Below are 27,711 nucleotides of genomic sequence, written 5' to 3'. Positions count from 1 at the left end.
AATGAAATGTTTTAACTATGCATTAATTTGAAGTTGGATTAGGGGAAGTTGCACTAATTTGAACTTGGATTAGGGGTTCCTTTACTGGCGGAGGCGCTAATTAACACCGGTAGCCTCGGTTGCCTGAAAATTGAAAATGGTTAATCTCGCTTCTTAACTTTGGATTAAAAACTAAAACTGAAACGGTGTCGTTGCATTAACAGTGCCAAGACTCGGAACGGCGCCCATAGTATATCATTTTCCTATTATAAAACTACATAACCGAGACCTTGGGACGCTAACTTAGTGACGTGTCCACTACTGATTCGCAGCGAGTGGGCCAATCAAACGCAACCATTGCAATAAAAAACTACAGGGATAAGTTTGGTGGCTCAGCTCAGCTCAGTCTTGTTTCTTCTTCTCGCATTACCAAAAGCTCTCGATTTTCTCCGTTCATCTCAATCCATGGCTAGCCGGTGGTTGAGGCCTGAGGTACGCCGTCAGATCTACCCCTCTGATTTCTCTTTTGCTATTATCGGCTTTGATTTCTGTCTTTGTGTGCTAATCCGGCGTCGTTTTGCTGTGTTTGAAGGTTTACCCGCTATTCTTGGCCGTCGGAGCTGCCGTCGGGATCTGTGGGTTCAGTATGGTCCGCCATATGTGTATCAACCCTGAAGTCAGGTCTGTTTCTCTTTCTCTCCCCTTAAATGTACACATATACGTATTGTTGTACTTTTATACCCGTATATGGAAATTTGGTCTTCAAAGCTTGTTGCTTTAATTTGATTGCTTTAATGGGTTTGATTTCCTTTTTTGTGGAAGATTGGTTTGCTGACTTTCAGAGCTGAAATGCTTAAGTGACACTAGTATTAGAAAAACCCATTATTATTTTTGTTTATGTTGCAAAATTTGTGGGCTTATTTTGGATTTTTGATGTTAACCTAAACTTGAGCTGATCTGGTGCTCCAAGATTACTGATTAGAGAGGCTGAGTAGATGAAATGAGACCAAAAGAATAGGGGATTTGACTTCTCGTGTTGTTGGAAATAGATTTACCTTGTGTGTACATGTATGTTTAGTATTTAGAAACATGATCAGATTGCCAGTTCACCGGAAATGAGTTCACAAGCAACCTAGCCATTCGAATAGGTTCAATCAACTAATGAGCATGTGTGGTGTTCTAAGTGTAGGTAATCTGTGTTTGATGAAATACGGTCATGAAACTAAAAAAGAGGGATTTAATGAGTATCAAATTATGAACTTGATGGTGTAAACATCTGAATGATCCTTTTGTTCGTAGTTATCATGGATGTCATAATGACGTATGATACTGTCTTTTTCTCTCTATTACTGGATCAGAGTGTCCAAGGTGAACAGGGCTGCTGGAGTACTGGATAATTTTGCTGAGGGAGAAAAGTATCAGGAGCATATGCTGAGGAAATTTGTCCGCAACAGGTCCCCGGAAATCATGCCAGGCATCAACAGCTTCTTCGCTGACCCAGCTAAATGATTGTAATCATAATGCGAAGGGGGAAATCATCAGGGATGGTGACTTTGAAATTGCTTTTGGCAACTGGAACTGAAGTGGTTGTGTTAAATTTAACCCGGTTGTCTTGGGTAAACAACGGAAATAAATTCAATGGGTGATGATTATGTAAACGTGAATTTGGATTTCAATGGTGAATGTTTCCTTAAGCGTGAATTCATATTGTTGTTGGTTGCTGATAGACTTCATATGGAAGTATTGTTCTTTGGCTATGCTTCTGACCTCTTTTGAAAAATTCAAGTTAAAATTTGGTACTCCTACGCTTTACCTGATCTTTGTAATTGTATTCTAGCGTCACCAGTATGCAAATGTCAATAGGCAACAGATGAAGTTCAGACCACACAGAAGATAATCAAATAATGATCAAAATAATAGTTTCTGATTACAATTCAGTAAGGCTTATAAAAACAGCTCAAGGCAAGAAAAACCACAACAGGGAGAAGGGAATGCTTTTGAAGTTAAATTTTGTCCTAGAAGACTAGACAAGACTAGAGTGCTAGAGCTGGCTTGAACTTTCTGCAGCAATCAGACCAATAAACCTTCAGCATAGCAGTTACTAAATCATACATGAGAAGAGACTATGCTCAACTGCAACTCCCATCGCTCATGAAGTTGATCGATGTAATATGTCCTGACAAGAAATCAAGGAGGAAAGCGCTCAATATCCATGAAAGGAGCACCAGTTTGTTCCATTCTAATTCCGCGGAGTAAACTTTTTGCTCTTTCCTTTTCCTGCAGTGATGGACAAAGAAATAAAAATTACTTACTGACTCATAATTTCAAAACTCATAGCAGGGGGTTACATATATTTTGGTTAAGGATATAAAAGAAAGAGAATTATAACTCACTGGGCCGGCATAATCCATAAGACGGGTACAGTAGACCTCTGCTTCTTCAAACTTTTTCTGCTCTCTGAAGTATTTAGCAAGAAAGAAGAGTGTTTCAACCATGTTAGGTCCTTCCCTCTCTTCATCTTCCATCCTCTCTAGATCCTTCTTGTAGTAATAAACTGCTTCTTCTATACGTCCTTCCTCAGCATATAGCTTAGCTAGGGCGTTCAGGGCAATTGATTCCCTGTCATTACAATCTGCTGCCCTTTTGTAACACTTCTTTGCTTCATCAATCATATTCAGCTGATCAGTTTGATAACAATGAGCCATGGCAATCCATAACCGAGAATCATTTGGCTGTAAAAATACTGATTTCCGGAAGTAATGAAGAGCATAAAAGGGCATACCCATCATCTCATAAGCCTGTCCTAATCCATACCAAGCACGATAATCACTCGGATTTATATCTACAGCATGCCGATAAGCGTCAACAGCAGCTGGCGTGTTTTTCATCTCAATAAATTCATGACCCATAAGGGTCCAAGCAGATAAATAATTTCTATCCAGTTTGAGTGCCCTCCTAAAGTACAGAACTGCTTTCTCATGCAGCCCTTTTAAGCTGTAATAATTCCCAATGATGCAACAAGATTCAGGTCTGTATTTATCTGTCATAAATACTCTATGGGCAAGGTAACTCAGTCCCGATGAACATTCCTTTGCATATAACACATTGGAATACATATCCATGTCCTCCACTCGATAAGGGTCATTCCTGAGAAGATCTTCAAAAATTCCTTCAACTAGATCAAATTCCCTCAAACTGTACTGGACTTTTGCAATCTGAGCCTGAATGTAATTGCTAAAACCAAAAATGCCATGTAGATAATCATATTTCAACAAGGACTCTTTGTGCATTCTTAGTTCTTGGTAAGCATTGGCTAGAAAAAACTCCTTCATCCAATGATTATTGAGACTAAGGCTGTTCAAGATGTCAACTGTAGCGCACAAGGACTGCAGCTCTAACCAGGCATTCCAGTTCCAAGGGTAGCTATTAACAGACTCCACAAGAACTGTACGAGCGAGGTTCCCATTGCCTTTCTCTTTCAGCACGAGGCCATACAAGTACAGTCCAAAAGGATCAATTGTACCATTTTTCCTAATAGTCGATAACTCCCTCTCGATAGAAGCCAGTTCACGATTCACAACATCGCTCTTTCCTAGTGGTCCCTCAAGTTCCATCAATTCTTCCTCTTTTCGCTTCTCTCCAGCCTTCATTAAGCAATTAAAACAAAGAAGTACATACAACTATAAGTATCAATATAAGAAACCTACAAAATTTTAACTAAAAACTATCTATCAAATATCATGAAACCAAACTGTAGAAGTCTAATAGAACTCCTAATTACGGAATCGAAGCTGCTCTTACTCCAAATCTACTGTATGATCTAATTTCTGGATCTTACACCCTAATCACTCGGAACTGAACCACTCCTGTTTAAATTTGTTGCAGAACTCATCAAGCAGCAGTCTTTAATGCAATAATTGAATCAAAACCAACTCACATAAATGGGATTAGTAAATGCACAATACATGGTAACACATAAATCTGAAACGAAAAAAAGAAGAGAACCTTGAAGTAACTAACCAGGTAAAGAGCATAGCAGCGTAAAAAGACTGATTTTTTACCGCCTTGATCACGAAGAGCATGAGCAGCTCTTCTGTACTCTCTGCAATCAAAGTAAGACTTGGCAAGCAGGTAAAAATCGCCGTCCACAATCTCGTCCTCCTCCATAATCGGAGTCGACACATATGACACGCCGGCAATCGGCGTCGAGATGACGTCAGTGGTGCGGAATCTGCGGCGGATGCTGGAGCTGCCGCGCTGGAATCTGGTGTTGGCCGGCGTGAACTTGGCCGGGTCATGCTCGATGCCCACCAATTGCTCTCCCGCCCTACAAAATTGGTTCAATTAGGGTTTAGGGTTTTGGAGCAGAGTTGGGAAATTTGGGGATTTAGGGTTTACCATTTGGACGCGGCGTAGAGACAACGATCGGTTAGCTGGCGAATCGCGGCGCGAAGCTCGATGCGGTAGTTGTCTTTCAAGTTCATCGATTGGGCGTTACTCGGCGGCGACGGTTGGATTTGACATGCGGCGTTGGCGGCGGTTGTCTATAACGTGCGCCGTGAGTGACGGAGCTCAGTGAACGACCCCCCGCGCCCAGATAGATTCAAAAAAGAGCGAAATCGAAAATGGTGAGGTGGACTGGTCCTATCGGTAGGTTTTTAGTTTGTTTGCTTCTAACATTTTGCACTATGGTTTCTCTCGTTTCACTATTTACGCTTTTTGGTTTGTGTTTAGTTGATATTTGCAATCTGGTCCTATTTAAACTTAGGGAAGCGTCCATCGATATGTGAGCAATGTAATCTTGGTCAGTTGATGGTCAGTTGAACATTTTTGTTCATTATATTCATGCATAGAGCCGTAGGTATTCATGTAGTGAACTAGTAATTCATGGAGTTCAGGATTGATAGCACATAATCAAAGATATAAACTTACACCACAAGTACGAATAATTGGATATTGTTAGATACACACATTATATAACAACAAATTAACGACAAAAATCAAAGTTGAGATAGTTCATATGCAGGATAAACCTAATATTCTAATTCTATTTAAAAATTGAGCATCTATTAAATTCTTTATAAGAAAAGATGAATGTAAAAAATGATATATAACATTTCACAATTCACCTTAATAGGAATTCAATTATCTAGTATAAACAAACTTGTGTACGACACATTGTTAACCAACTATTTATAAAAATACAACACAAGTTATCAAGCGATGGGACTTTGCAAGTTGAATGTAGTTAATAAAATCCATTTGAATGAATATCATCTCAGTATATAAATAGCTCAGGCTAGCAAGAATATGTGATGAGACTTTGTAAATTAGATGCAAGCATAAAATTCAATTTTAAATGAATATCGTCCCAATACATAAATAGCTCAAGCTAGCTAGAATATGTCATTACATATCTTCCATCTAACCTGGTCGAAACTATCTGATGATTGAATTGATTAGTTGTGTGGTAAACTTCACTTGATATTGTGTGAAAATTTAAATTTATTCTCCCTAAAGTTGCATTGAACACACTATCAAATTATTTACTCAAATTTTTTGTTTCTATTTAATCGAAAAAAAGAAAGAAAGTACTTTAATAGTTCTCGAGCCCGAAGGGTTTTGGGCTGACCGGAAAATATAACCGCCCCAGAAAATGTACACTCTCCTCCGCACAGCTCCATCACAGAAACACCCAAAACCCACTTTCTCAATTCCATCTCATCACAACCTAACCACTTCACCGCCATCACAACCGCCTCAAGACGCCGCCTTTGCCGCCCTTATTCTCAAATCCGACCCGCAATCCCTAACCCGGATCCTCCACGACCCGAACATCCACTGGACCCCCGACTCCGTCAACAAAACCCTCAAGCGCCTCTGGAACCATGGCCCCAAAGCCCTCCTCTTCTTCAAAACCCTCGACCGCCACCCCACCTACACCCACTCCTCCTCCTCCTACGACCACGCCGTCGACATCGCCGGCCGCTTGCGCGACTACAAGTCCCTCTGGGCCTTCGTCGCCCGAATGCGCGCCCTCCGGGTCGGCCCGGCTCCGAGAACCTTCGCCATCATCGCCGAGAGGTACGTCGCCGCCGGGAAACCCGATAGAGCTGTCAAGGTGTTTCTTTCGATGCATGAACATGGCTGCCCTCAGGATTTGAATTCTTTCAATACTGTTCTTGATGTGCTTTGTAAAGCTAAGCGTGTCGAAAAGGCTTACAATTTGTTTAAGGTGTTTAGGGGGAGGTTTAGAGCTGATTGTGTTAGTTATAATGTGATTGTTAATGGGTGGTGTTTGATTAAGAGGACTCCCAAGGCGTTAGAGGTTTTGAGGGAGATGGTGGAGAGAGGAATCGAGCCGAGTTTGGTTACTTATAACATAATGCTTAAAGGGTATCTTAGAGCTGGACAGGTTAAGGAGGCTTGGGAATTCTTTAGGGAGATGAAGAGGAGGAAATGTGAGATTGATGTTGTTACTTATACCACTCTGGTTCATGGGTTTGGTGTTTTGGGGGAGATTAAGAAGGTGAGGAAGATATTTGATGGGATGGTTGAGGAGGGGGTGCTTCCTTCGGTTGCGACTTACAATGCGCTGATTCAGGTTTTGTGTAAGAAGGATAGCGTGGAGAATGCGGTGGTGGTTTTTGAGGAGATGGTGAGTAAGGGTTACGTGCCTAATGTGACGACTTATAATGTGTTGGTTAGAGGGCTGTGTCATGCTGGTAATATGGACAGCGGGATGGAGTTGATGGAGAGGATGAAGGATGATGATTGTGAGCCGAATGTTCAGACGTATAATGTTGTGATTCGTTACTTTTGTGATGATGGGCAGATTGATAAGGCGTTGGATGTGTTTGAGAAGATGGGTAAGGGAGAGTGCTTGCCTAATTTGGATACATACAATGTGTTGATAAGTGCCATGTTTGTGAGGAAGAAACCCGAAGATTTGTTAGTGGCAGGGAAGTTGCTAATTGAGATGGTTGATAGAGGATTTTTGCCCCGGAAATACACCTTTAATAAGGTTCTGGACGGGCTTTTGTTAACTGGTAATCAAGGTTTTGCAAAAGAGATTCTCAGATCGCAGAGCAGATGTGGCCGTCTTCCCCGTCAGGTCAGATTATAAACCATGTCAGAATTCACAAAGACTTGAATTACGAAGATATGAAATGGTCATTGGATAAACCCCGTTACCGCTCGAAAGGGATTTCCCATTCATGTTGAAGATTGAGGAGTCACGCTCGATCTTATGTGCAAAACCTTCTTCTGTGCTGTCCCATTACAGTATTTAAAATGATCTGGCTATACTTGTAAACTAGTATTTAGAATGATCTGGCTATACTTGTAAACTAGTATTGAACGAGGTAGATATGTAGCACCCAATTTGAGGGTTATAAATCCCTGATGACCATCTTCCAGTGTTTGGGAGATTAAGTACCATGTGCGGGAGAACAAGTCATGAGTGTCATTGGCTTAATTAGTAAAACAAAGAAGTAAAGAAGAAGACATGATTGCTTGCAGTGCTTCGTGCTCATCAAGGTTCAACAGAAGCTTGTTCCATCCTGTTTAACTTGTCAGAACAAGGATTGGTTTTGATGAGTGATGTTATCATGCATGATGTTCTCTGGAGTTTTTATTTCTGCTGGCCTCGTCCACCATCGCATCCACAATAGCAATTGACGCTGTGTAGCTTCTGTTGTTGTTGCTGGTCTCAAACTGGAATGTGGCAACGACTTACAGGGAAATGTTGAGGGAGGCAAATGGGGGGAGGGGATGTACCTACTCATTGTTCAGATGCAATTTTGCCAGGTTAGTTGGAGTTCTAGTAGTCGTGAAGCTGAAAGTGTCGCTCATTGAACTGACAAGCTAGTTAAATTGTGGTTCTTCACTGATTACTGTACTTCTCTTTAGAAGATCATACTGTCAGTACCACATTTCTGAAGTAAAGCAAATCAGACTTAAGTTCAATTTCAAGCGGCATACATGAGTTAGATAGAAGCTTGGAATAATGTTAGAAGATCAATTTCATCAGTTCTGACTCTACACATATATTCTGGCAATAGTAACTGGTCCTCGACCTTAGTGAATAGACATTGAGCTTTGTGATCAAGTATATGTTTACGATATGTTTGATACAAAGATTGTGTTCATCAACAGAAAGTCATCCACAGATAGACAAGAATAAGGTCATCCACAAGGTCATCCACGGATAGTTTGTTGAAAGGAGCATGAGATGAGGTCATGAATTTACATCAGTAACATATTTGGTTTTTGGTGAGAACGATGCTAACAGAAACCTCAGAGATAGACGAGAATATGGAATGTTGAACTTGAACTACCATACCACATTATTGCATTATTTTGCTTAAACATTAATCCAAAATCTTATCTTTTACAGAAATTTACACAGTTCTGTTATCCAAAAACAGTTATCTAATGCATGTTCTGAAATCAAGACCGGGCCTAATTGTCATATAGTCGTTATGATGTTGTAGAATAGAAACTGTGTTTTTAAGGCTCCACAGTATAGAGTGTGATTTCATGTTTGATATACTGTTATACCAGTTGTTATGATAATAATTATTCTATACTTCACACTTGAAAGGGAGCTCTAGCATTTGGGTAAATGAGAAATTATGTCAGGTATTAGAGGAAATTAAAGAGTGGTTAAAAATGATAAGTGATTTTGTGAACTAAGCTAGAGAAATTGGAAATCTAGTCCGATTAGACTTAGGGTACAATTGACTACAGATCTCAGCTCATAAGGCAATAACCAGAAAGCAATAATAGATCTAATCTTGTATGAATGTGTTTCCGACATGAAACCAAATGAAAAATATTGCTATGATGTTATAGCACTTGAGAAATGGGGTAGGATTTCATATCTTGTAAATGACTAGTCAATCATAGGTCTCCAAATTATAGTAAATGACTAGTCAATGTCATATTAGTTGCTTGAGAAAAAAAATTCTAAAGCTTTTATGATCGTAAGACACATAAGGTACGAGAGTGAGATACTAGGCTAATCGACAGTCGATCAGATTAAGAACATTTCATAAGTTGTACAACGATATTTATCAATGTAGTGAGGAACTTAAGATGATACTAATTACCAGTATTTAATGATTTGTTATTATTATTAAGTCTGAAGTAATGAAACTTTTTGTTTAACTTTTAGGTTTTTTTTTTTTTTTTAGTGTTTTGTTGTTGGTGTTGTTGTTGTTGCCATGTGAACAACTAGATTAAACTGAATGACTAAGATTTCTTAGTACTTGTAGATACACTTGTACCACCATGTTTCCAAGTTCCAATCGCTCTATTGGTGTTACAAAATAACAATTGTGTTGATGAAATTGAATAATAAAGTCACAAATGGATAAAGTAGAAACAAATCAAATGCCAAAAAGAGAAGGAAAAAACAACTCAAAAAACACTTGCTAAAAGTGAAAATTTCCGTCAATGTATAAAAAAACACATTAACCCGGCCCAATTAATATTTGGAAACCAAAAAGCGGGAGCCGAAGCAAAGCCCGGCAAAAAACCCGAATAAATCCAAAATAAGCGTTAGATTTTCCCGCTCATTCAAACATTTGAAACCAAAAACCATCTCTTTCTTGGCGGCTTCTTCTTCTTCTCTCTCCCTCTTTCAGATCCCTAAAAACCCAACACCCCCTCAATTTTCAAATCCCTAAAACCCTCCCCCGCCTTAACGGTCCTCTATTAATCTCACTCCTCCACCTCAATTCCCTCCATTTCTCAACACCAACAACCATGGACCCCGCCGCACCTCCGCCTCCGCCGCCGCCGACACAACCGGAGACCACTTCCACCAGGCACCACTCGTACAGCCGGAAGCAGAAGTCTCTCGGCCTCTTATGCTCCAAGTACATCCCTTTCTCTCTCTTCAATTTTGTTTTTTTCTGATTGGTTTGTTCACATTTCTGGAATCTTTGAATTGCAGTTTCATCTCATTGTACGACCGCGAAGGCGTCACCTCCGTCGGCCTAGACGACGCCGCTTCAAAATTAGGTTTAATTTCTTTCTGTAATATTGAAATTTTGCGGCGGTCGATATTTGGGGATCTGATGTCTGTGGGAAAATGTGCAGGAGTTGAGAGGCGGCGGATCTACGATATCGTTAATGTTCTTGAGAGCGTTGGGGTCAGTTTCTTTTTGTTATAATTATGAAATTTGGGGTGGGGTTTATTTGGGCCAAATTGAGGTTTTTTTTTTTTTGATTACAGGTTCTTGCGCGAAAGGCGAAGAATCAATATTCTTGGAAAGGGTTTGGGGCAATCCCAGATACCTTGCAGGAGCTAAAGGTACTTGCTTTTTTAGTGTTGATGAAGATTCGGATCTGATTTTTTTATTTTTGTTCTTGTGTTTTATGAGAAATGTGGGATTGATTTTGGGTTTGGTGGGTATGATAGGAAGCCGGTCTGAAAGAGAACTTCAATACTTTCCACGGAAATTTCCAGGGCAGTGATGATCCAAAGGTAAGTGAAAGGATTGTTCTTTTAACTGTGAGATATATGTGTGTGTGTACATATATATTAGGGCCCTTCTACTAAGGGATCCCTTTTTTTGACATATATGAGGGATCAAGCATTAGACCAACTTTTCAATCACATATCAACATCTCCACCGTTCAATATTTAGATGTATATATGTAGATCATTTCTGTAAAATTTCATCCCATTTGGTGATCGTTAAGGCTTCGAACTAACTGAAATCAATTGATGGATCAAATCTGCCAAACCTGAACCGTTCATGCCTATAATTTTAATTCGCAGTTTTGAACACCTTAACGATCACCAATTTGGATGAAATTTTGCAGAAGTGATCTATATATTAGGACCTAAAAACTGAACAGTTAAGATTGAAAAATGTGATTGAAAAGTAGATCTAATGCTTGATCCCTCATATATGTAAAAAAAAGGGATCCCTTAGTAGAAGGGCCCTCATATATATATATAATTTTTTTTACTTCTTTTTGGTTTGGTTTTTGATTCTGGTGATTAAGATATTGTGGTTTCTTATTTTACAGTGTTCGCAGGGTTCGGATGATGAGGAAGGTGATGAGAGTGGTCCTGCGACCGGGAGTCAGAATGAGAATCCCGGTGCAAATCCAAAATCTTCAGCAAACTCGAAAAATGGTAAGTCTTGTTTCTTCTCAGTGCTACAAATTTTGGTTCTGGAACAACAAATTTGGATTGCCACATGTAGTTTGATGACTCATTCCTACAGTGTTATGCTGTCTTTTAGGTTTGGTCTAACTTGATGAAGTTGTTTTTCTTACATCCTACAATTTGTTTTGGTTAACTTTTGCAGATAATAGAAGGGAAAAGTCTCTTGCACTTCTTACACAGAATTTTGTGAAGCTCTTTGTCTGCTCCACTGTAAGTTCAATGCTTATTGTTACTTGCTCAGTTGATTAAAATCTTCATCAGTTGACTGTGTCATTTTGGGTGATTTTTTATTGTGATGTATGAACTTGTAGGTAGAATCCATCTCCCTTGATGAAGCTGCGAAGTTATTACTTGGGGATGTACACAATGCATCTATAATGAGAAGTAAGAAATCTGTACTTGCATTTGTTTATTCTTGAATATTTGTGTATATAACTTGAAAAGGAACTGAAACTCTTGCCTTTTTCTACTTGATGAAGCAGCTAAAGTAAGGCGGATTTATGATATTGCAAATGTTTTGTCCTCCATGAATCTGATTGAAAAGGTAAAACATATAGAACTTATAATAGAGAAATTTTAGAATTCATCATTACTTAAACCTCTAGTATAATGTACTGCCAAGCTAAACTGTGCCCTTGTTCAAAAATATGTAGACCCACACAGCAGATACAAGGAAGCCTGCATACAAGTGGTTAGGATTGAGAGGAAAAGATGCCGCAAGTTCAGCTTCAGACGAGTCTAGAAAAAGAGCTTTTGGAACAGATATCACAAATGTCAGTTCTAAGAGGGGTAAAGGAGAATCTTCTACTACTGGGAAATTGGAAGCTCAGATACAAAAGCAACATGAGAGTACAGTAAGGCAACGTGAGAGCATAGTACGTACTGTTGATAAGAACAATTCAGAGGATTCAAGAGAAGGTACAAAGAGCTACCAGTTTGGTCCTTTTGCTCCAGTCACTATTGCCAGAGCTGGGAATTTCAACATGAAGAAAGTTGACTGGGACAATTTTTCATCTACTTACCGTCCCCAGTATCAGAATCAAGGTAACATCTTATGCTTCAGCTTAATGTCCACTAATTTATTTTTATTTTTATTTTGGGTAGTAAATGGTGCTTTGTATATCATTTATCACAAGTCAGCTACTCAGTTTCAGCATACAGGACTCTTTAGGTTTAAATTCACGTCCGGAAACCAACAAAGGCCTTGACTTGTGTTTATTGTATCAAGAGATGAATGATGAGGATCTTTACTCTTGAGAGCTCTGTTTTTCTCTTAAAAGATGTGTATTATCATCAGTCTCGGACACTTTTTGATGTAGGAGAAGGAGGAAATACTGGGAGAAAGAGGAGAGATCAGGAAAGAGAGATAAACAGAACGGGAGACTAGGGGAGAGAAGAAGATCAAGAACAAGGGGAAGTTAGGTTTCCATTTGTTAATCGATTTCGGATTCAAGTATCCTCCATTAGGTTGCAGTAGGGATAGTTTATAGGCTATCCTAACGCAGTATGGAAATAGAGCTAGCCAACAAGAAAATCCTACTTGATGGTATATGAATATAAAAGCCCCAACCCCTAAAACACTCAAGTCACAGAAATCCCAATCTAAATACAATTTTACAACATAGATCTACAGTTTTTGATGCAAATTACTAATCCAACGGTTTTGTGTGATCTACATTGCAGCTGTGAAGGAGCTGTTTTCTCATTACATGGAAGCATGGAAGTCATGGTACTCTGAAGTTGTTGAGAAGCCAATCCAAGCTTGATGTTTCTCCATTTTTATTACATGCCCCAGATGATTGAGGAAATTGCTTCTTTTCAGCTCTCATTGTTGACTCGACAAAGAAGGGATCACCCCCGTGTTGGATGCATTTCTCTATGCTCCATGTTAGAATAGCAATCCTCAGGATACTTATAACAATTTGTCACTCTCTTTATCGGCATTCAATACAGATTCTTTTCATGGTTTATGTTACTGATTGCTAGTTACAGATGCTTATGTTGAGGTGAACGTTGTATATTGTACATGGCCGCTTATTTGCTCCTTTCTCCAGTCAATAACATTAGCATTTAAAAGTTTCTGGAAACAAGAATATGCATAAGGCTTATCACAAAGAGCAAAATGTTGTCAACAGTCGAGTGCTTAACAAAAATGACTTCCACTTGATTCTTGAAATAAATTCGGTTTTCCCACTACTTGTTTAGGAGCCCTATAAGAGGATTTGCCCACGTTTGGCATTGTCAATCATTCAAAATTAGCTTTCTAAATCTACATATAAGATGATAACTGATATTAATCTTCTTTTATTAGCAAGACTTGAATTTACAAATGAACAATAAGCTCTATTATCACAAGTCCTGAAACTAAAGAGCAATGAAAGCTGTATAATAGTGCGAGAAGCCATAATGCAAAGTTGGGTGGCTACCATTAACTTATCAAAGAATTATTTCCTCTTGAACACTGAGATTGAGTGTCTTATGGGGGAGGACAATGCTGTTGATAATCACTACTTCATCTTCAACTGTCACGTCTTCACCTGGATTATTAGAAATAGTAATCAGATCAGATGGTGCATTATGTGATTTTGAAGGAAAGAGTGAAAAAAAAGGATGATGTATAAACAAAAATTAGAAGGACAAGTACCAAGGATTGTGATCCCAAGCTTTGAATTGTAATCCCCACTAGCCTGAAATCATAATAGCAAACAAAACTAAGAAACCCAATTGCAACAGTTGTAGGCATAGTTATCTTAATAAATATAGATAGCAATAGAACTTATGGCCTTGCCTGGACACGAGACCATTTCCCGATGGAAGATTTCCATCCAACAATTGCATGAATAACAACAGCATTTTCCTGACATAAAACATTATATAAATTTGTTAGCACAATAATTTTGAGTTTATATTGCGCTTGCGACCTTTTCTTCAGATGTATACCTTAATTTCAACATTGTCGAGTATGATACAACTTATGAGCCTCACACCAGCTCCTATACGAGCATTTGCAGATATTGAGACATTAGGGCCAATCTGCGGGACCAGATATTAGGAGATTGTTAATACATTACTAGAGTCGCAGAGGAAAAACTGATCAAGGCCAATGATAATACTATCGTTCAGTGTTCATACTTTAGCACTGGGGTGTACTTTTGCTGATGGATGAATGTAAACATCGCCAGAAATACTGGCACTCATTGAACCATCTCCACTTGCCAAAAGATGGGGGCTGGTGACTCGGAATTGTGAAAGATACAAAGCAGAACATTTCAAGGACATTCTGCAGGGAAAGCAAAATATTTATCAGTTCATTCAGATCAATGAGGGAAAAGGTTATCAAAGAAATCAACAGTTGATAGGCCAATCTTACCCAGGAGTTTTAATCTGTTCCCAGAAGTCCATGGTTTCATATGTATATAACTGCTTCTTTCCTGCAAGAGGGGATAGGATATCTTGATCTAACCTCACAAAATGTGTGGATGCACTCCTGTTAAAGGAACTTTGTATCAGCTAAGGGTTACTAATAAAACTTCTTCATAATAGTCTAGCAGAGTAGCAGCCATTGAAAATTTAAAAGTATGGAGGTAGTTCTAAAAGCTCATTTGGCTGAAGGTTTTCAATGTTTCTTCTGTTTAAACGACTGGAAACTATTATGGGACAGAAAAACCAAACAGGCTCTAACGAGTCGATACGTCACGATACCCTGTAACAGTTTATATATAAGATTCATTGTAGTACATAGGTCCTTCTATACTAGAGTAAGGAGAAACCTTGTTGCGGAGTGCAGGGCTTCAAAACTGGATAGACGTCTTAAGTCAGCTGCAAATAAAAGAGAGTTCACATGTCAGCACGATAAAGGTTTCTTTTTGCGAGGTGATCACTACAATGATCAATATTTGTGAAAGAAGTCGAATGTGTCGAAATATCTTACTATCTCATGCAAAAAAGCAGATACCAAGTTCTTATTGAAAGCTGAACTGCCAGATCAACACAGCTTTTCGTTTTTATTTGGAAAGTTTAAAGTTTAAACTAAAGACAACCCACTGCAGAGCAAATCTTATACTACAGCACATAAATAGCATAGGAGAGCCTATGCATGGACAATGTATCACTGACCTCTGTCCTTCTTCTGAGAAGAAACACCCTCTATGGCATTAAAAATATCTGGTGTGAATATGTAGACACCACAATTGATCCGGTCACTGACCTGAATAAAATAACAATATCACCAGAAGGATAAAACAAAAAAGAAGAGGCAATGCAGGTAAGAAATCCCAATTCAAGTTCACTGAGGCTAAAAAACCCGATCTCAAACATACAAAAGTTTCAGGCTTCTCTGTGTAATGCAGCAGTTCATTGGTGACCGGATCAGCTACAAGTTCCCCAAACTGACTTGCTGACTCAGGAGAAACCTATACACACAAAAAATAGATATAGGACATGGAGTTGGTATATAACAACAGAAAATTTAACTTTGTCAGAATTCTATTAATGCATCTGTTGACTAACCTTGATGACCAGGATCGTACCCATCCCACCATATTTTCTGTGAGCCTCTGCAGGTAGAAATGAAAAGGCATCAATTTCTGCAAGCCATAAAATGAACAATTATCAAGCTAACACTTCACAAACATCAGCAGCTCATTAAATAGTTACCAAGCATTTCTGGAAGCGGAAAACTGCAGCAAACATCACAGTTCAGCAAGAAAATGTGCGACTGCATGCAAAAGAAAGAGCCAAAATCAGTATCTTCTATTACAAAAAAATTGCCATTAATATTGAGCAAGTATGCCATCAAAATATTCTAAGAGCGTACCACTATGCACAATACAGAGAAGGAAAAGCAAAACGAGAGATTTGAAAGAGTAATTAGAAGGAATAAAGAAAGAATAGACAACACTCGATCAATTAACCCTAACAGGAAGTCGTAGGGTAAAGGTAATAACCGGGCTGTCTTCCATGATTAGATCTCTGAAGTTATAAAGTCCACCAGCTGAACCATGTGGCCTGTCTTCCCTCAAATATCTAAACACAACAAATGATCAGTAAACTAAAAGTCCGTAGCCAATTCAACATTTTGAAATTTGATTAGAAACCAATTACTACAAAAGAAAAGGGCAAAAACTCACCTAACAGGGACCTTAAGCTCATTAGAGATCGAGGATACATATAATGTTAACTCACGCTCCTCATAGAAACCAATGAGAAAGATTTGTGCCAGGTTAGAAATCTGTAATACAAACAAACATATTCAACTACCAAGCATAGAATCTTATAAAAAAAACTACTAAGCATATAATAACACATCAATGACAATTATAAGTTCAAGAATATACCTTTTTACAAGCGGAAATCGGATGATGAACCATTGGTTGTCCTGCTAAAGGAAAAAGTGGCTTCGGAATATTCAATGACAGTGGCCGGAATCTAGTGCCTGTATGATTTCATTTCAAGCCACACGTCCAATATATTAAGAAAAGCATAATGGATCACTTTATGATTCAACTACAAAACACTCTGAACCAAGTTCCAACATTGTAATACAATACAGATGCCAGACTTAAATGAGGAATTACACCATTTTAAGTCATAGCTTTTCAAAATTTACGGCAACAATCAAATTGATCTCATTGCAATAGGAATTCATTATTGGATCCAATAATCACAGTAACTCAAACACTTTCATACCTTTAGTGGGCCCACCCACCATGATCACAGCCACAACTTTCTCATCTGAGCTCCCCATCTTGCTCTAACACAAATCCAGATCCTCAAAAGGCAACAACAACAACAACCCTGTTCTGCTATTAAACCAGAACCTTCAACAACCTCAGTGAACTGAGAGAACCCAAATGCATAACTGTATGGGCAACACACTAGGGAACAAGAAAGCTACAGTTTTGCGCAGAAAGATTTGTACTTTTTAACAGAGAAAGTAAGAGGAGGATAAAGTGAAATCTGGGCAAGGAATGATGCAGTAAAAAGAGAGTGTCGGTGAATATAGGTGGAAATGCAGAAAATGGTAGAAACATGACCACTGGCTGCTGATAAGCACTGCCAAGCTTAGCCAACAACGAAGCTTCCGTTTTGTTTTGTCATTGCCTTTTCGGGAAGATGGGAAGGAGCTGCGTGGGACCATTGGAATATGAATCCCGCAGCTATGGATTTGCCTCAGATCATAGGGGACCCAATAAATGTTTTTCTGGTTTATCCTCTTCTCTCTTCGTTTTATTTCTAATTTTTTTTTTTTTTGGTTACAACTCTCTTCGTTTTTATTTCAATCCAATGTAACACTGTAACACAATCCTTGAAGAAAAATGTAACTTGATGTTCTTCGCAGACCAACTTTGTTAACAGGATTTGATAAGAAAAGAAAGCTTGGTTCTGTCTTTAAATTACTCTTTACATATTTTATAAAGGATTGATTGTGGCATAAAAACATGAATATACATGCAAATAGAAAACCGTCTCATTCTTAGAAAAAAAAAAAAGTTAGGTTAGGCACTCAACCGTTAGAGTAAACATTGAATCTTTTTTCTGATAAAATAAATAATTTTAATGATTAATCCACGTCCAAAAAACGTTTACATCAGACGACTACTTTGAACCATACATACCAATAACACAACATTCCTATTAAATGACAAGTAGCCCTTGTTGTAAATGAGCTCAAATAAACCCTACCACAAATGACTTCAAGCTATTGCTACAATGCTACTTAACCAATCGTCCTTCATAAGTCTAGGCTATGTGGTAGAGTTATGGTAATTGATCTAGGAATCTAGGATCAAAACATTGATATTTTTTGGCTGGATGTGGACGCGTCTAAAATGACCACAAGAGATAAGATTTGGCTGATGAGGTGGACTGATCTGGCCGGAAAACGTTAGGTTGTGCTTGTTATATAATAATGACCTTTCCCTTTCAATTGATTAAGGTGGTCACCAAGAATGTACATAATTCTATTAAGTTGGATGCTGAAAAGATTTGTAGTTGATACGAACCCCTGTGACGTTCAACTCTCGACCTTTCTCCCTAGTGGCACACGCAACAACGGAAAGCAATAACATTTCGATTAACCAACCCAGACATGGGTTAGATTTGTATGTGTTCCACCTTACAACTTGTATTAAATCCAGACTACATAACTTAATGTAATCCTTATAGGTTGCACTAGCCCACGAGTGACACTGTCACTGCAATGCGGCTAATCTATCATCACTATTAGCCTAACTGTACCTCTGAATACAAAACATGCGAGTCCACTGTTAAAAAGACTTTAACTAGTTATTTCAGAAATTTATTTAGTTCTTATACATCCAATTTAGTGCAAATTAACCCCTTATTTCTTCTATATCAGCAACTTGCAGTTTACCCGGTTCCATTTGTAGGAGACTTCACAGTTTTGAAGGTGAAGGTGACTTGTACCAACCCCAAGGTTCATCAGACACATATTGAGTAACCTGCTTCACAGTCATGTAATTCTCAAGTCCCCTGTTGAAAAGAGAAAAGATATAATACCATCAGCAGTTCATTCATAATAATACTGGGATGTAGTATACTGATCAGCAATTATATATTTCAGAAGTAACAGCCTGGTTGTTACACTAAATTCAACTAGTATATGCTTCTATCAGGTATTAGTTTGGATACAGCCATACCATGTCCCTAATTCACGCCCGAAACCACTACGTTTGTTGCCACCCCAAGGAGCCTGAGTGAAGCATGGTTGTGAACAATTGATCCAGACAATTCCTGCCTGAAAGGCCTGAAAAACAGAACAGAGAACGCAACACATGATTAAGATGCTGTTCTATGAATATCAGAAAGGAAGACTCATTGCACTAGAATTAAAAGGAGAGGTCTCACCTTCGAAACACGCTCACACCTTTCTAGATCATTTGATATGACAGCAGCACCCAAGCCAAATCTGTTAAATATGAAAACTGTTAGAAAAGACCCAGATCCAATCACAAAACTAGAAGATGTAAGTAGACCCAGAACAAAACAAAACCAACCAAAAAAAATTTCCACATAATTAACACGGAAAAATAAGAGTCGACTCACTGGGTGTCATTTGCTAATTCAATAGCTTCTTCTTCTGAACTAAATGTTTTGACACAAAGAACAGGTCCAAAAACCTCTTCTTTCCAAATTTGCATGGAGGTAGTCACATCGGTGATGACGGTTGGTTCAATGTAATATCCTTTCTTCAGATGCTGCCATACATTTGTACAATAAATCAAGTGTTAGTTACAAGTCATAAAGCAAAATGGTCATGATAAAGGTAGAGGAGGTTATACCTCAGGACGAACCCCACCGCACAAAACTTTTGCGCCTTCACTCTCAGCTGTTGAGATGAACTTCAATATTTTCTCATACTGACAGAAGAAGCAAATATTAGATGCTTCAATCATAAACTTATGACTTATCGAGAACAAGAAAGTCTACACAGAAAAAAATTTGATCTAGTAGATACAACAAAGTTTCCGATTTTCCCATATTATTTCCCCGAAGACAAACACCAAGAATTCATCATTATCATCTGCAAATGCTGATATAATCTGCACAAATGCATGTAAAACTCTGCGGACTCTAATATTTACACAAACATCACCACACATTTTATCAGCCTTGAATCAAAGAACTTCCTTCTAAGAGAACAAATTTGACCAATCTGTCTTGGAACCATTTAGCATAGATATAGCTATTCGGATAAGAGATATTACCCAGTTGAAATGTTAAAACTTTACACTAGTGGAACAGGTTTATACTTAATAGTGAAGTCAACCTTCCCTACCCATACCCAACTCAAGGCAAGAGTCTTTGGAGAACACAAAACAACAATCCTGAAATATTTCCAGGGAGGAGAGGGCGGTATCTTATTAAGTCTCTAACGACCCTCCCCTGGCATCTATCTAGACTACTTCATGGAAACAATAACATTTACCGGGATAACAATAGTTATCTAGGTATGATGTCTAAGTGTTTTAATGAACTTGTTGATAGAAAACCCTCTACGCGAAATAAATGAAAATAAAAATAAAAATGCATAAATATGTACCTGCCCTTGAGAAACAACAGGGCCAAGCCTGCAACCTTCTTCCAAAGGATCTGAAATCTTAATGTTTTTGCACCATTCAGCAAGCCTCTCTAAGAATTTTGATGCAATACTTTCCTGAAACAAGCATAAGGAATTAAAAATGATACGGAGAATGCTTGTTTTAAGATGGCACTAAGATAAGAACTCCAAGTCAGCTAGGTTTATTTTCATTTTAGTTATGTTCAGCAAGGAAGCAGACTCTAACTGATTAATGTCACACAAAATTACCACTAACTACATGATTTAGAGTTGTTAAATTGACAAGCAATATATGTTCAGTTCTAGAGATGCAATTCGGAAGAGAATCAAAGCAAGTGTAAGACGGGATAAGACAGGAAACTATCTATCATACTTACATGCAGTATAAGACGGGATGTTGCACTGCAAATCTGACCGTTAGTCCAAAAGATGCCAAAGGCGGTCCATTCAGCAGCTGATTGTATCATAGAGTAAACAAATTATCATTATGGTACCAGGAATTGTAATGCATGTTATTTCTAACATGATTTGGCTTCAACGTGTAGATTCCACGTGAACAACTAGTTCTACAGGATGTTACATATTTAAGAATGGTGTCAAAAGACGCTAACCTTTGTCAATATCAACATCATCAAAAACAACAATTGGGCTTTTCCCTCCAAGCTCCAGCGAAACAGGCTACCACAAATGACATAGGAATAAGTATATGAAGATCAAATGAAGAGAATGTAAAAACAAAAATAAATGACCGACTGCCAAACTATGGAGCTAGTATACCTTAACCTGTTGAGCTGCTGCTGACATAATCTTGCTCCCTGTGAGTGTACTTCCAGTAAATGCAACCTGTTGAACACAAGTTTATAAGCTACTACAACATGGTAGCTGAAACAACTCAAAGAAACATATATAGCAAGATTATCAATAGAAGACGAAGAGGAGCTGGAGTTGAACCTTATCAACATGGGGATGAGAAGCCAAAGGAGCGCCAGCTTCATGGCCCAGCCCGGTCAGAATATTGAGGACACCAGGAGGAAGACCCACCTCTCTACACACCTCAGCTAGCTCCAAACAAGTTCTGAAATTAATTGTTAAATGATGATAAGCTTTAACTAGAATTATCTACATAAGAACTGAAGTAAGTAAATATAACCAAAGAAGGACATACACTGATGCCAACTCAGACGGCTTCAGTATTGCAGCGCACCCAGCAGCCAAGGCAGGAGCTACCTTCCATGTAGCCATTAATAAAGGGTAGTTCCTAAACATAAGAAAGAAGCAATTCATTAACATATAAATCATAAAGATTCTCCACATTAGCACCGAAAGACCATCTACAAGATAAAACCACCATATACCCATAAAAATTCCTTGCCAACCAAAGTTTCTAGGACCATTGGAAATCCAGAATTTAGTTTCACCGGTGATTGATTACTTAACAAACAGGTAAGTACAGGCCTCAAGTAAAATTATCTCTTATAATGAAAAGAAGCAGCAAATACCATGGAGTAATCAACGCAACAACCCCAATCGGCTCCTTAAGAACATGAGTTTTAAATGTCTCCATAGGAAGTGCAATAGAAACCTTTTGCTGTTTATCCAAACCATCAGCAAGGTCTGCATAGTACTCAAAACACCCGGCAACATCTTCCTGCATTGCACACGCCAGGACATAAGAAACTACACAAAACAAATAAAAACTCACCCAGAGAGAATCACACTACACAGTACATACCATGTCCCATAAGGCTTCATCCAGCGGTTTCCCACAATCAGTTGCTTCGAGTTTTGCTAGCTCGGATTTTTTCTCTGTTATCTACACCCAAAAAACAACAACTCTTAAACTAAAAAAACATACACAAACCGTCGCAAAACATAACAAATCCATACAAGAACAAAACCATGACAGCGCCAAATAATGAGAGAAACAAACTACCTTAGCAGCAATGGCTCTCAAATACTTGGCACGAACCGCCCCCGGCGCCGATGCCCAATCTTTCCCCTTGTTCCTGGCAAGAGCCTTCCGTGCCGCCTCCACAGCAATCTCCACATCTTCAGCTGTAGCTGCCGCAATATCCCCTGCACAAAAACAAAACTCATTGATCGGATCATCACAAACCCACCACTGCAATAACACATCAAGTTTGAATCAAAACCTTCAAGTTGAATCAGTGAAGAAAGAGAGAGATTTACCGATGATTTGTTCGGTGGCGGGGTTGATGATGGGGATGCGTTTCTTGAGAGCTGGTTCCTTCCACTCGCCGCCGATGAAGAGCTGCCGACTCGGTATCTGGATCGCCATTATCACACTCTTGTCTTTCTCGATGAGCTTTGGATAGTGTTGAGCAGTTGGGGACCGATGTTAGTTCGACTCTCTTTTATTGATGAAGAAGAAGTTGAGTTCAGCTCTGATTGGTGATCAGTTTGGCTTGGGATATGATTGATACAGCACGTTTTCCTATCGAGTTCTACTTCTACACACTCTTGCAGCTGAAATTGTTTTGACTTTACCACTTGACCGAATGTTACTATTTCATCCATAAGTAAATGTCTGATGTATATAGGAATTTCACAACTCAAAATCATATTCATAATCTACTTTGTAATTAATCCTATAATCTTATAGAATGTTGTTTTCCTTGTGCAATCAGATTACATGTTAAATGTTAAAGCAACCCAAACACATACAAATTCGGTATCCTACAACACTCTTTTTTGTGTATATCAACACCTAACCGGTGTTGTTCATGTTGCATATTTAAAAACATTGCCAGTAAATAAAAACCTTGTAAGACAAAAATAACTTTGATCGACACAAAGAGTACAACACACACTCTTCATATTTGGAAACACCAATGTTGTAAAAAGCGGTGCCTAGACGCCAAGCGACAACAAAATGCTTCATCCTTCACCTAAGCTTTTGTGTTAATTATGGGCAATTAGGCGGCCGACTAGGTGCCACCCAATCAACCACCTAGCCCGCCTAAGCGGCTACGCGCTCCCTCTTATTTTTTTTCTTTATTTTTTTATTTTTGGTGGGGTTGTTGTATTGTGAGGAGCAACATGCACTAAGAGTTGTTGTGTTTTGAATTTGAAGTGTACAAGTATTAATCGTTCTTTAGTAGAACAAGCAAATATAAAGTTCACCTAATCCCCTTTTGTTGCTTATGTACATCAGTACACACAATTCTCTCTATCTCATCTTAATTGCATTCTGTTTGTGCTTGCCATCTTGCATGACTTTCACATACATATTTTCAGCACACCACTACTGCACCATGCCACTTGATAATTTTAGCAACTTATTTGTATTTGGAAGCAAATATTGTGTATGAGATGTTGGAGATAATTAAAAACCTAGCATAAATGTCCAATCATATTCTAAATGATTGATACAAATGAGCCCATATGTGGTCAAGGAAAATGTGGCATTTGCTTGTAAGTGTTGTGGTGACACCCTACCCTAAACATCTTTGAGTGTCAAGTTCCTCACTTTTAAAGGAAGTCTCTTTTCATCCAATATGAGAGTAGTTTTACCACATGGATATCCACTTATTCTTCAGAAGAGTTTGATACCTCAATTAAGGGATTGGAGAACCTGCTTGACAAGCTGGGAATGGGGGCAACAACTAAGAAGATGGATATGGTTTATACAGAAATACGCCAAGTGAACAAACATGTCCGTTCACTTTTATTTTTTATTTTTTTGAAACAAACGTTAATTCTAAAGAAACATATTAGAAACAGACATGTACCCCTTTTAAAGTTGTGATGAGTAATTAAAATTTTCATTCGTACTTATTAGATATTATGATATAATTTCTAACTGTGGTTGTTCCATGTTTGGTGATGTAAGGATTACCACTCATTTAAAGTATTGATATCTATATTTGTTCATTCATTAATTTTGATTGCTAGCTCTGCAGCCTTTGATGGATTGGGAACATGTAGCGATTTCTAGTTTGCATGTAAATGAACAGGGATGCTCTGTCACTGATGTGGGTTGTAAACCTTAGCTTGGGGATTAAAGTTGATCAGGATGTTTGCGAAACGCTGCCTTGTTAACAATGTGAAACCTACAACTATGCTTGGGAAGGTGAAAGAGGAATCTACTACTTGTATTAAGTGGAAAATATTGTGGAATTTGTTTTGATACTTGCAGTATCGACTTCTGTAACATCTATGCCTCCTTGGGTGTGTTCATCATTGATAGTAATAAGCCTCTAACTGATGCTTTGATAGGGACATGAACAGCTCTTCCTGTCTTCTATGTACCTAACGTATAGTCGTCGTTTTCAGTGATTGTAATTTATTCCCAGAAAAAGAGAGGAAGAGAATACACTTAATATGGTATAAATGCATGAGTTGGAAGAGCAAAAATGACAGTTTATGAAAGTTTATTACGAGGGATTAAGTTTGCAGCACAAAGACAACTATTTGCCAAGAAGCAAAATATAACTACAGTTTAGCAATCATTTCTCTGAAGGAAACGTTGGAACCACTCAGCAGATTGTTTGGGGATACGTTTCAAATTGTCATAGTGAAGTCCAAATGACTCAAACAATCCCATACCCCATTCGAATAAAGACCAGTAGAAATACCCTCTGATGTTTACTCCACTCCTTCAGCAATAATTAGAATCATAAACCATTAACCAGTTTAGAAGTAGAATATCACTAAATCAAATTAGTTATGATATTAGTAATGTAAATATGCTCACTCACTGACTATACAAATGTTTAGCAATATAGGAGATTCGATCCGAGTCCTTCAATCGTTCAGAAAGCGAGGAGTTATCCTTCCTGGACATAGGAAGTCCTACAAAGATCGAAATAAACATGGATGAGATACAAACACTTATGTTAGGATAACTGGTGCCTTAGCTGAAGTATATATAAGAAATAATACCATTTTCAGAAATATAGATTTTTGGGTTTTGATACTTTTCCTTGATATAGACCATCAGTCCCTCCAACCTTTTGGCCGATTTCCATTGTCCTGCAATGTAAATCATATATATGTTATAAGTAGATGCATGAGGGGTACGTATGCAGATATATAACTATTGATAGAAACAAAAATAGCAAGAATTTACATAAAGATCCGTGTTTTCTTACTGAGCCAAGATGAACTCCATCTTTGCTCAAACCTGCAATGCTTAAAAGATTAGAAACATGAAGGAATATATATTTAAAGTTTTTAAAATATATGCTTCATATCTGATGTGATGCGTAGGTGATTAATAGTAATACTTGTCTGTTCAGCTGCAACTTCAATTGTATATCGCGGCTCTTCTGTAGGAGATGGCTGCTTACTTTTAACATAAGATGATATATAGTAGTTCATCCCAACAAAATCTAAACTACCCTTGATTAAACTTTTCTCTTCTGCAGAAAAACTAGGCAGCCTTTCCTTCACCACCACTTTCATACTTTTTGGATATTCTCCGTACACAAATGGTTCTAGAAACCATCCTAAGTTGAAGTCATAAGATCTTTCTGTTGCAGCTATATCTTCCGGAGAATCTGAATACGGTATTAAATATGGAGCAACAAGGACTGCTCCTATTTCACCCTTTTGTTGTGCCTGGTATTTTTATCTGTATAGCTTAACCGCGGACGCGTGAGCAAGAATAAGGTTGTGGCCTGTAATATAAGGTTCTGCGGATGAATTAGCATCTGGTGTGCATTTTCCGGTGCTGACATGACATGGCCCTGGGGGAGGAGCCCCGAATACACAGAATCCTTCTTTAAAGGAACACCTCCCTGGTGGGGCAATCTCAAGTTCATAAGCATACACTACAGAAACTGTTGGCTCGTTTATTGTGAACCAATATCTAACTCTGTCTCCAAATTCTTTGGAGCAAAGTTCACTATAGTCCTTAAAATCATTCCTGAAAGAGAGAACATACCGAAAATGGATTAAATTATCTATCTTCCAAATCATGTTTACACTCCAACAATGCTTAGAGTTTAGGGAGCTCAAGACTTACACAAACATACGATTTAAGCAGCCTCTGTACTTGTCTTCCGAGGCTTGTGGCAAGTCAAAGTGCAACAGTGTCACAAAAGGTTCAATGCCTGCATTAGGAGACATACATAAAATTTATACATCACAGCAAACACCTAAACAACATTTTATGAATTTAAAAACTTTGGATTCTTACCATTTCTGACTATTTCATTGATCACATTGTTGTAGTGATCAATACCCTCTTGACTAATACAGCCGCTTAAGCTCCCGTCTACATCAAATTCATGCTTATACTTATTAGAGTAGATCAAACAAGATTTTCTTAACCGTGTAGAAGTACGAGTAAAATGTGCCAATGTGGAATCAAGAAAGAAGGAGGAAAAGCTTACTTGGTAAAATCCTACTCCAGGAAATGGAAAATCGGTAAGAATTAACTCCAAGGTCCTTGATGATTTTTATATCCTTCTAATATGCAAATCATTATTCCATCAAATATATGATAGATACTATAATTCAGAACACTAAAATTATATATGTAGGATGGTTAAACTTTGCATACACTACTTACCTTGTATCGTTTATGTGCATCAATAGATGCAGATCGAGAATCTGCTGCTGTTTAGAACTTTATCGGTTTCTGAACAAAGTGAAATGAGCAAAATAAGTTCATGTTCGTCAATAGAGCAGCAGTGTGTTTTAGCTAACTGGTATATAGTAAATTTGAATGAATAGGTTGTTAAGGTAATGAAGATGCAACCTAGGTTCTGTTCCACAAAATGATCCCAGATACTTGATCCTCTTCCTCCTTCTTTAGCTGAGCCTTCAGTCTGCACCATACATTAATTAAATTAATATATGCACATCTATTTTTTTCTGGTTAATTGCTAGAGAAAGATTTAAGACAATATAGAAATATAAAATCACTTTTAACATGTACCTGCGCAGCACTTGTACCAACTCCAAAATAAAACTCACTTGGAATGTCTGATCGTTTGATATCCAATTCTTCACGAGGAAATGAAGAACTGTTTAAACTCACTTGAAATGTCAATCCACCTGCTGTGAAATTCCCTAAAACTGCACCAAGATCATCCACTTTTATCAAAATCAAAAGTCGAAAGGACAGTAATTCTCTATGTATATCAAAGGATGATGGCATACATTCTGAACTCTATAAAGGCAAGCAGGCTATGGAGGCCAAGGTACAAACCGCAGCGTGACCAAACAAATTGTTTGTTACTGCGGACAATGATGTGGTAAAGAAATCCATGGCCTCCTAAGCGAGGAGAGCACCGATTCAATACATGCTAGCTAGGTTTCATTTGCAAACCATTAATAAGATCACGAATCCCGTTTAAAAAAAAAAGGGATCACAAATCCTTGTGCGTGCGTGTTTTTCAGTTTCTCACCATATGCTGTAATCAGTTTGTTTTTTTTGTTTTGGACAAGACATGCCGTCATTAGTTAGCTGGCTGTTCTCGGTTCCCCCCCC

General features: G+C 38.3%; 7 protein-coding genes across 7 annotated transcripts in view; 3 read left to right on the top strand and 4 right to left on the bottom strand.

Annotated features, from left to right (window-relative positions):
• The first annotated feature begins 371 nt into the window (after positions 1 to 371).
• Positions 372 to 1,784, top strand: LOC101301782. Its single transcript, XM_004299545.1, has 3 exons — positions 372 to 471; positions 572 to 660; positions 1,338 to 1,784. Exons 1-3 carry the CDS (start codon positions 445 to 447, stop codon positions 1,486 to 1,488), a joined length of 267 nt encoding a protein of 88 aa, XP_004299593.1. The 5' UTR covers positions 372 to 444; the 3' UTR covers positions 1,489 to 1,784.
• Positions 1,785 to 1,897: 113 nt separating this feature from the next.
• Positions 1,898 to 4,515, bottom strand: LOC101301494 (anaphase-promoting complex subunit 8-like). Its single transcript, XM_004299544.1, has 4 exons — positions 4,378 to 4,515; positions 4,000 to 4,306; positions 2,373 to 3,623; positions 1,898 to 2,256 (listed from the first exon to the last, which is right to left on the bottom strand). The coding sequence occupies exons 1-4, from the start codon at positions 4,461 to 4,463 to the stop codon at positions 2,167 to 2,169; spliced, it is 1,734 nt and encodes a 577-aa protein (XP_004299592.1). The 5' UTR covers positions 4,464 to 4,515; the 3' UTR covers positions 1,898 to 2,166.
• A 1,120-nt stretch (positions 4,516 to 5,635) lies between these two features.
• Positions 5,636 to 7,713, top strand: LOC101304294 (pentatricopeptide repeat-containing protein At1g74900, mitochondrial-like). Its single transcript, XM_004301236.1, has one exon. It carries the CDS (start codon positions 5,636 to 5,638, stop codon positions 7,103 to 7,105), a length of 1,470 nt encoding a protein of 489 aa, XP_004301284.1. The 3' UTR covers positions 7,106 to 7,713.
• Positions 7,714 to 9,750: 2,037 nt separating this feature from the next.
• Positions 9,751 to 12,933, top strand: LOC101304006 (E2F transcription factor-like E2FE-like). The gene is made up of 11 exons (XM_004301235.1): positions 9,751 to 9,863; positions 9,941 to 10,008; positions 10,087 to 10,139; positions 10,223 to 10,300; positions 10,409 to 10,474; positions 11,026 to 11,134; positions 11,310 to 11,377; positions 11,479 to 11,551; positions 11,650 to 11,711; positions 11,821 to 12,211; positions 12,851 to 12,933. Exons 1-11 carry the CDS (start codon positions 9,751 to 9,753, stop codon positions 12,931 to 12,933), a joined length of 1,164 nt encoding a protein of 387 aa, XP_004301283.1.
• Positions 12,934 to 13,455: 522 nt separating this feature from the next.
• LOC101301200 (mannose-1-phosphate guanyltransferase alpha-like) lies at positions 13,456 to 17,224 on the bottom strand. The gene is made up of 15 exons (XM_004299543.1): positions 16,856 to 17,224; positions 16,504 to 16,601; positions 16,297 to 16,397; positions 16,114 to 16,192; positions 15,824 to 15,884; positions 15,677 to 15,723; positions 15,487 to 15,579; positions 15,284 to 15,374; positions 14,938 to 14,986; positions 14,538 to 14,654; positions 14,300 to 14,447; positions 14,108 to 14,200; positions 13,956 to 14,024; positions 13,812 to 13,854; positions 13,456 to 13,704 (listed from the first exon to the last, which is right to left on the bottom strand). The coding sequence occupies exons 1-15, from the start codon at positions 16,911 to 16,913 to the stop codon at positions 13,604 to 13,606; spliced, it is 1,248 nt and encodes a 415-aa protein (XP_004299591.1). The 5' UTR covers positions 16,914 to 17,224; the 3' UTR covers positions 13,456 to 13,603.
• Positions 17,225 to 18,225: 1,001 nt separating this feature from the next.
• Positions 18,226 to 22,650, bottom strand: LOC101300913 (betaine aldehyde dehydrogenase 1, chloroplastic-like). The gene is made up of 15 exons (XM_004299542.1): positions 22,440 to 22,650; positions 22,183 to 22,325; positions 21,982 to 22,062; positions 21,749 to 21,897; positions 21,415 to 21,507; positions 21,201 to 21,324; positions 21,027 to 21,092; positions 20,861 to 20,927; positions 20,627 to 20,703; positions 20,232 to 20,345; positions 19,471 to 19,548; positions 19,235 to 19,386; positions 19,037 to 19,097; positions 18,829 to 18,935; positions 18,226 to 18,661 (listed from the first exon to the last, which is right to left on the bottom strand). The coding sequence occupies exons 1-15, from the start codon at positions 22,546 to 22,548 to the stop codon at positions 18,565 to 18,567; spliced, it is 1,518 nt and encodes a 505-aa protein (XP_004299590.1). The 5' UTR covers positions 22,549 to 22,650; the 3' UTR covers positions 18,226 to 18,564.
• Positions 22,651 to 24,711: 2,061 nt separating this feature from the next.
• The window catches only part of LOC101303713 (beta-glucosidase 11-like), a 3,444-nt gene continuing 444 nt past the window's right edge, over positions 24,712 to 27,711 (bottom strand). The window contains exons 2-11 of the mRNA XM_004301234.1: positions 27,157 to 27,296; positions 26,977 to 27,046; positions 26,413 to 26,490; positions 26,239 to 26,326; positions 25,892 to 26,139; positions 25,499 to 25,771; positions 25,364 to 25,395; positions 25,223 to 25,244; positions 24,971 to 25,064; positions 24,712 to 24,868 (exon numbers count right to left, since the gene is read on the bottom strand). Coding sequence (XP_004301282.1) covers positions 24,712 to 24,868; positions 24,971 to 25,064; positions 25,223 to 25,244; positions 25,364 to 25,395; positions 25,499 to 25,771; positions 25,892 to 26,139; positions 26,239 to 26,326; positions 26,413 to 26,490; positions 26,977 to 27,046; positions 27,157 to 27,296 — 1,202 coding nt within the window. The remainder of the gene's footprint in view (positions 24,869 to 24,970; positions 25,065 to 25,222; positions 25,245 to 25,363; positions 25,396 to 25,498; positions 25,772 to 25,891; positions 26,140 to 26,238; positions 26,327 to 26,412; positions 26,491 to 26,976; positions 27,047 to 27,156; positions 27,297 to 27,711) is intronic.

Source organism: Fragaria vesca, linkage group LG5 (assembly GCF_000184155.1).
Source record: "Fragaria vesca subsp. vesca linkage group LG5, FraVesHawaii_1.0, whole genome shotgun sequence".
Lineage (NCBI taxonomy): Eukaryota > Viridiplantae > Streptophyta > Magnoliopsida > Rosales > Rosaceae > Fragaria > Fragaria vesca.
Note: the sequence above shows the minus strand (reverse complement) of the source record. Positions and strands in the feature narration are given on the sequence as shown.